The following is an 8,317-nucleotide window of genomic DNA, read 5'->3' as shown; positions in this document are numbered from 1 at the left end:
AACAAGACAAAAATACCTCTATGGTTTTCACTATTAACAATTCTTTTTTATACGATAGTAATATATCTGAGGCTAAGCACACAAAAAGAGTAGAGTCTGTCTTAATCTTATGTCAGTGAACTACATTACCCAATAAGCTGTTTGTTGAAGGTGAACTCTGTTCACTTAACCAAGGATCATGTACAGAAACAGGGGAGCTATCCTTGTCGTTGTCCTCCTCCATGGTAGCTAGAGAACTATCAAACCTTAGTGAAGCAATTGATCTTTGGCTTCGTATGCCGGCCTTCTTAGTCATCACACCTCCCAATGACTTCTCGCTTCCGTTATATGGCGATGAACAAGAGGATGCTGCAGATGATTCCATGCATATATTTTCCTCCATTGTTGCCCACCCACTGCGCCGGACGTACTCTAGTTCTTCTGCCACTTCTATCATAGAAGGCCTCATGTCACTGTGAAAAGCAAGGCATCTAAATGCAAGCTCAGCCACCTTGTTAACTGAGTAAAGAGTCCAAGCATCCCTGTTTGGCTCAAGAAAGGGATCCACTATCTCATCCACACATCCCTTCCCAATCCTATCAATAGCAAGTGCAGCCAAATTAACCTCACTTTGAGGTCGAGCAAAATCAACCACCTTCATTGCGGTTATTATCTCTACTAACACTACCCCAAAACTGTAAACATCACTTTTATCAGAAAGGTGGAAGTTTTGATGGTATTGAGGATCTACATAGCCCGGAGTCCCTTGTGGTGCCGTTGATATGTATGATGATTCTGTCATCCCAAGTCTAGAAAGACCAAAATCTGCTACCTTTGATTTGTAGTTGTAGTCCAGGAGTATATTGCTGGATTTGATGTCTCTATGATAGATTGGTGGATTCATTGCAGAATGGAGATAGGCTATAGCATTAGCAGTTTCGGCAGCGATCGTGAGCCTTATGGTCCATGGAAGTCCTTGGCCTCTCTCTCTTTGCAGATGTTCAGACAGAGTTCCATTAGGCATATATTCATAGACAAGGATCTGTTCACCTCCCTCTATGCAGCAACCTAAGAGGCGTACTAGATTCGGGTGGCTCACAGAGGAAAGGAGCTTGATCTCATTCATGACTTGATCAATGCTGTTGGTGTCTCGCCGGTTAATCTTTTTTATGGCAACCCACTCATCATTGTGGAGTTTTCCTGCATAAACTATACCAAAAGCCCCTGTGCCCAGCCTTTGTTTCTCAGCAAAGCAATTAGTGGCTCTTTCTATTTCTTTATAGGGATATAATGGAACACTAGAGTTGCCTGCAGCTTCACTTAGAAGGCGCCTTGCACACAGCTGGTTTCTCAAGCAAGTGGAACGGCGTCGAACAAAGTAGCAGAGAAGAAATAGACCGGCCATTAAGAAAGCTCCAGCAACAAACCCTAAGAAAAAAGCAATGCCACACATGATGCTATATAAAAGGTCCCACATATAACCAAATATAATGTTTATATTCAGAAAAAAAACACAGTATAACCAAAGATATGAACTTTAATTTGAGTAATGTTCAATATCTCAGCTAAGGCTACTAGGACAGAGCCAAATTGTATCACCAGTATGTTTATCATTTGATCCTCTGATGTGTTTAAGAAATATCATGTCAGAATTAAGCTTATCCAGAAAAAATAAAAAGGCATGCAAAAATTTGTTATTCTACAGTTGAGCTAAACCAATTTTTGAAGATTTTTGTTGAAAACACCCAACAAACCTGTTGATTATTCCACAAATATCAAATAAAGGGAAAAGGAAGGTGCGTGCAAGTAAACTGTACAGCCGGACATAGACAACGGAGATCGGAAGCATGAGGAAACGTGTGCTGCACAATCTTTTACTTTTATTTTTTTGATGAAATGCACAGCACCATTGCATCAGCAACTTAAAACTACCACGTGCATTCATTTTGAAGGGCATCTACTTTAGGAATTCAAAGAAAGGAAACCACAGGACAACTAATCAACTCATATGGATTACATGTGTAAAAACCACCATGTCCATAGCTGCAACTAAAAGCAGTAAACACGCATATTGATGATGACAATTTTTCACAAGACTGCAAAGAATAAGATAACTTTGTAGCAGATATATCCAAGTATTTCGTCGGAAACAACAAATTGAAAAGGAAAATAAGCTAGCATAGCTGCGCATATGATAAATTTTGAAAAGAAAAAAAATGAGTAGAAAATTTACCTCCAATAAGAACAGCAACTCTAGTTGTTCCCCCACAACGACCAGACATGTACTTTGAAGCATTGCAATGAGAAACTAGAGACATGGCAACCAGTAAAAAAAACTATTAGAACAGATTACACAGTTTGAAATTGCAACACTATATACATTTCAGTTTCATAATGCTAAAGATGTATGTTCTTGGTAATGATTACAGACGTATTTTAATTCATAAAGAGAACTGGAATGCAAGATCACTGAGTAAATGGTCAATGATAAAAAAAATAATCTCACTTCCTCTGAGTGTTACTTTCCAACTATAACATTTTGCACAGGCCAGCAAGTATTTATTTATTTCGACAAAATTTACTCTCGAAAAGGTTTCAGGGACCAGAACACATTACAAATCCAAAGGTGTATAGGTCACTACCAAGCATCTGCACAAAGTGTGATACATCCCCATGAAGAATTGAGATGCCAATTAGATAACTTCTACTATCAAGCTCAGTTACACTGTTGCAACTCAACCGGTCGACAAACATCAGATAGCAAGCCTATTGCATGAACAGTTGCACCAAAGAAACTGATGTTGTAACTTTACAAGTTTATTTACAAATTTTCCAAGTCTTCTCTCCCCTTGTATTGATCCAAGGTCCCAATCTATCTAGTGAAGGCATGTGCTTCACCTAACATCCCTCTATAAACAAACAGGGAAAACTGGCCAAAGGTCTTAACTTTTGGAGGATTCTTTGGTTGGGAAGGAGACCATTCAAAACAAAAGAATAAAAATTCTGGCATAAACATTAAACTAATAAGCATTAGAATATTGAAATTTCATTGCAACTCTGTAGGGACTATATATTTGGTACATTTAATTCTTCCTAAAATTATGCTCAAAATACTCATATCAATTCATATTCAAGTAAAACTTCCAGCTTTTAGGCCATACCGACATTGTTATGACCAAATCAAATCCAATGTGGCTGCCTGCAGAGTTTACCACAAAATCATACAAATTGACTTCCTGTCTTTATATATCATCAAACTAATTAATTAATTGCAATTGGACACAATTAGAATTTAGAAGCTCTAACCAAAATTTACCATGCACCCCTCATTTTTTCCAATTTAATTGACTTTTTGGTCACACCAAAAAAACAAATCATTTATAAAATAAATAAATAATGACGTGTTAGCACATCATTGGACAAGTCCAAAAACCCCGCTGCGCCCGACTGTGACTTTTCCACTTAACTTGCCCGTCAAAGACCACGACTAAAATAATTTCAACACTTCAAAAATAAACAGTACCCGGTTGGCTCACTGGCTGGCAACCCGACCCGAGTTTGAACCCGTCGCCGTCAAACCCAGCGTTGCAGCTGCATCGGCACCCAGGCGGCTTCCCCCCACCGGGCTTCACCGTCGTAGACGTGGCATTCGAATGGCATTCACCAAGGCTGGTGTTGACCCACCAACCCAACTGAAGCGTCTCGAACTCGAGCGACAGCAGCGAGTCCCGACCCGACTGAACCGAAAACGACCCGAACAAGTAATTGCACCGGGTCGGATTCAAGTCCTCAAATGTCATAATATCGGAGCCGTTAGGCGCCTGTGACATACAGGTGATATTATCGCAGCTGGATAAATTGAACCGCTTCTGAACAAATTCAGCTGCGATTTGGCAGCCAGGGAGTGGAGATGTGCAGTTTTGGAAGAGAAGGCTGTTGTTCCAGCTTGGGCCGAAGTTTAGGCCGAAGAGAGGGGCTATGGATTGGTACTTTCTGTTACATTTTGCAGGGAGGTGGACGAAGATGCTGCTTCTGGTTACGTCTTGGACTGTGAATTCGCCGAGTTTGATTTCGTTTTTGTCAGAACAGTTCAATGGGATTACGCATCCTTTTGAGAACCCAAATGGGTACTGAACCGACTTGGCTGATTTTCCCGATCCGCATGTGGAGTTGCAGGAGCTTGAGTTTTGAGCTCTGGCTATGGTGGCTATGGAGGTTGTAGTGATAAGGATGGTGATGATAATGATCAAAGTCAGAGACTTTTGGTGGAGAAACATCTTCAATTGGGTTCCGAGGAAGCTGGGTGCTTATCAGTCATCAGATTCGTCACCTTTCTGCAAATTAAATTGTTGATTGAAGTGAAATTTGAAAAAGAAGACCAGGAGAGATTCTAGGTTTTAATAAAGATGAAAGCTTGAAAATTGAGCAATTAAATATGACAGTTGGGAAGCCATCTGTTTCAATAAATGCTTCTGAGTTCTTAATAAAGATTTTGAGTTTGTTGAGTTATAATTTATGAGAGCTTACCTCTGGTCTGGAGCTTCTTCAATGGTGGTTGGATTAATTGCTCTGGCTCTCCTGTTCAAGGTGTAATTAACTGCTTTGTTTGTGGGGATTGGATATAGGCAATTGCATGAAATTAATGGGGTCTCTGGTTCTTCTTAATTCTGCAAAGTTGAATGTTGCTGCTAGCTGAGCTTCTTGTTCATCAAAGCAAAAAGCTTTCTCGTTTTCTTTTCCAAGCCTCTCTGCAAGTCCTAAAACGTAAAATACATGTCGCTGCGTCAAATTGTCAATGTGTTGTTTTTTGCTGAAAAGACTTGAATAGGCAAGATGCCTTTTTTATGTTTCTGCAACTAGAAGAAATGTTTTGGTACAGAAATGACCTCGGAGGGAATTGGAAATTACAGATGTTGGAATGTTGAGGTCAGCTTGCAAATTATAAATGGTTTGACTGACACAGAGGTTGTGTGTGGACAGCATATGAACACACCATTTTTATTTTATTAGCAAATTGGTTTCATTTGATGAAGGTGGGGGAGGTGGGGTATCTCTAGTCCAGCAGCTTCATCTCCACTATATTCCTTTATGCCTTTCCTTTTTAAATGAACACACACAAAAACAAAAATGCAGATGCTTTTGGCATGGGCATGTTTTCTCTCTTTTGTGTAATAAGTTTTAGCCTCAAAATTGCAGCAGAGTCGGGATCACAAACTTGGTTAACGAGTTTGGTCACTACTACTATGCTTTGGCGGATTCAAGATTTAAAAGCCGCAAAATTTACATACTAAACTGACAGTATAAGTAAATTTTATTAAAAAGTATAAGTAAATTTTATTAAGAAATATAAAAAGATATACCTAGTTAGAGAAACATAATGAACATTATCTTCAAATACATCTCTATACATAAATAAAAGCTTAATAATAATAATTAATAAATAAGAAGTGTTATAAGGCATTAAACTAGATGATGATCCAGAGTTCTTTTTCTTATGAAAAAGAAACAAATTTTTTCTTCTTTTGGGGTTCCGATTATGATCCGACATGATAAAATATGACCCATGAATAATATGTAGAAATGCTTTTAATCAAACATACCAACAACAAAATCAAACCAAAGATTATATGCAATGCACAATATATTTTGCCTTCAATATATTAGCATAAAGATGCAAATAACAACCACATATATTATCAACAAATAACAAAAACGACACAAGTACTGGCTTTAAGATATTTTGGAAGTATGTGGTTAGCCTTCCGTGCCACAAAGAGACTAAAAGTCTAAAATAATTTTTTCAAATTTAGAAACATAAGAGTAGATAGCAAAAACTTGAAGTAGAAAGCAAACAGAGAGTAAAAAAAATGAAGTATAAAAAGTAGGAGACAGAAAATATGATCGGATCTCACTCTGACAAGGATAGCTTGGGCTTATTCTTGTGACTTGTGTGAGTGCTTAGCCTTCAATCCTGATCTTCTTCTTTATTACCAGTCTCTGCAAGATTTCATCTAAAGTATGAAAACTGTTATCAACAAATAAAAAAATCCTAAAAAAATTGATGGTGACAAAAACCTAAATTCATAGCAAGAAGAACAAAAACCTCATAAATTATAGCCCTTTGAGCTGCTAGCGTCCGCCTCCGCCAACGATGGGCAAAAAGTCAAAACGCGTAAGAAGAAGAGAACGTGGCTGGCTCTGGATGGTTTTTTGGGGGCCATTTTGCGTCGGGCAGCAGCCAAGCATGCCCCTGCTACTATGCATCATCCGAAGCAAAGGCATGCAGCCTCAATCAAAAGACATTGTAGGGCCGCAATGAGATTGTAGCTTAAGTTGTTAAAATTAGTTATTTTATATCCGAGGTTATGAATTTGAGTTTATCCTCTCTCGATATCATTTGTATTTATACTATATCTAATCAAGCAGATTTAGTAGCCTAAGACAACGATGAACCTACACCTACTGAGGACCAAGTAGGAGGAGTCACCAAAGACGCTATATACCGATTGAGACATGTCGCGCCACTATCTTCAAGGCACTCGCTCTCGAAATAAAGACACTTGCCTCACACATGCCGTGCTGCTACCGAAGGGCATTCCTGTTCGAAATAAGGACATATGTTAGCACCCTCCTCATAGGACAAAAGTCCCACATTGACCAAATCATCGAGGGACCTCACTTAAGGCCTCTTGCACATGTACAATTACTCTGCTAAATTACTTACTCATAAACATTTGTGCTAACTTAAGTATAGAAATGCCTTTGATCAGTACCACATTGTGCCAAGATCTTATGAATCCTTTTCTCCATATTGCAGATTGATTTCAACCTAGCCGAAAGATTCCAATAATCAAAGATCAAGTGACTTGCAATTGAATCAATTTTTGGCATCAAGTATTAAAACTTTGCTTACTACAATGTAGGGTACTTAATTTGAACGGAAAAATGCCTTATCAACCTACCACAATTTGCGAAGTGGTGTTACATCTCCTACTTTATTGTTTGGAGAAAGACTTTCATAAAACATGACTATTTTTGTCACATCTCGGGATCAACTTCGCCGTAGCACGATATTGTCCGCTTTGGGCCCCCCTCTGTGCCTGCACGATTTTGTTTCTGGGAGCTCACGAGCAACTTCCCAGTGGGTCACCCATCCTGGGATTGCTCTGGCCCCCAACTCGCTTAACTTCGGAGTTCCTACGACTCCGAAGCCAGTGAGCTCCTAAAAGGCCTCGTGCTAGATGGATGCGGGTGTGCACATATAAGGCACATCACTCCCTCTCCGTTGGTTGATGTGGGATCTTACAATCCACCCCCCTTAAAGGCCCGACGTCCTCGTCGGCACACTCGCACCACACGGCAGAGTGGCTCTGATACCAAATTGTCACATCCCGGGATCGGCTCTGCCGTAGCACGATATTGTCCGCTTTGGGCCCCCCTCTCTGCCCTCACGGTTTTGTTTCTGGGATCTCATAGCAACTTCCCAGTGGGTCACCCATCCTGAGATTGCTCTAGCCCCAAACTCGCTTAACTTCGGAGTTCCTACGACTCCGAAGCCAGTGAGCTCCCAAAAGGCCTCGTGCTAGATGGATGCGGGTGTGCACATATAAGGCACATCACCCCCTCTCTGTTGGTTGATGTGGGATCTTACAATTTTACTATCTTCGATCAATAATACTATAATACATCGTAATAATATTTCCACCTAACATATTATTAGTGTTGACGTGACTTGTGGATATTGACTTACTTTTCTTACACACCAAGAATTCATATTATAATTGTAATTGATTTACTTTAATTCATGATTTCCTACTGTAAATAGATTTAGGAATTTATTATTTACTTGCCCATTCAGGTTTCGTTGTATTATAAATATGACCTCCTATAAAGAGAAGAATACACAGAAAATTCCCATAAATAAATATTCTCTTATAATTTTCATATTTTAACAATTAGCAAGTGCTATCTCTATCACAAGTTCCTTGCTTGGTGGCAATGCTTCCCCAAATGTTCGTGCATGTGTTGGCAGTCTTTGGATCTCTCTTGAAAATTGATGTCAAATCCCATAATGCTTTTGACAATTCAAATGGTGCCAAACCTTTCGAGGGGTCATTTTCGGAAGAAAAACAAAACCGAAAACGAAGTTTAATGAAAAACTCGTAAAATTTTAATCGAAGTGTGTTTTTTAATGATTAGTTTTTGCAAAAATGGCTGCCGTGACGATTGAGGAGGTCAAAATGTTTGACGATAATACCCACGATGGCCGAAATTGTTGACCATCGAGTCCCACTCTCCATCACGGGAAGGAAGAAAAGTGTGGCATTTTCCACTCTAC

At 39.4% G+C, this 8,317-nt stretch overlaps 1 protein-coding gene across 1 annotated transcript; it reads right to left on the bottom strand.

Moving 5' to 3' along the window:
* LOC117634282 (wall-associated receptor kinase-like 14) lies at window positions 1–4,889 on the bottom strand. Its single transcript, XM_034368316.1, has 4 exons — window positions 4,507–4,889; window positions 3,503–4,313; window positions 2,213–2,287; window positions 1–1,407 (listed from the first exon to the last, which is right to left on the bottom strand). The coding sequence occupies exons 2-4, from the start codon at window positions 4,254–4,256 to the stop codon at window positions 113–115; spliced, it is 2,124 nt and encodes a 707-aa protein (XP_034224207.1). The 5' UTR covers window positions 4,257–4,313; window positions 4,507–4,889; the 3' UTR covers window positions 1–112.
* Between the last annotated feature and the right edge of the window lie 3,428 nt (window positions 4,890–8,317).

The sequence above is a fragment of the Prunus dulcis genome, chromosome 7, assembly GCF_902201215.1.
Source record: "Prunus dulcis chromosome 7, ALMONDv2, whole genome shotgun sequence".
NCBI classification, from domain to species: Eukaryota; Viridiplantae; Streptophyta; class Magnoliopsida; order Rosales; family Rosaceae; genus Prunus; species Prunus dulcis.
This window is presented reverse-complemented; position numbering and strand designations above follow the sequence as displayed.

What these genes read in the sequence shown, in the direction of transcription:
- LOC117634282 (XM_034368316.1), bottom strand. Translation starts at nt 4,256, where the DNA reads ATGTTTCTCCACCAAAAGTCTCTGACTTTGATCATTATCATCACCATC. An exon ending in CCAGCCAGTGAGCCAACCGG is followed by an intron (nt 2,288 to 3,502) that starts GTACTGTTTATT and finishes CCATGTCTCTAG; the next exon opens with TTTCTCATTGCAATGCTTCA. An exon ending in AGTTGCTGTTCTTATTGGAG is followed by an intron (nt 1,408 to 2,212) that starts GTAAATTTTCTA and finishes CTTTTTTCTTAG; the next exon opens with GGTTTGTTGCTGGAGCTTTC.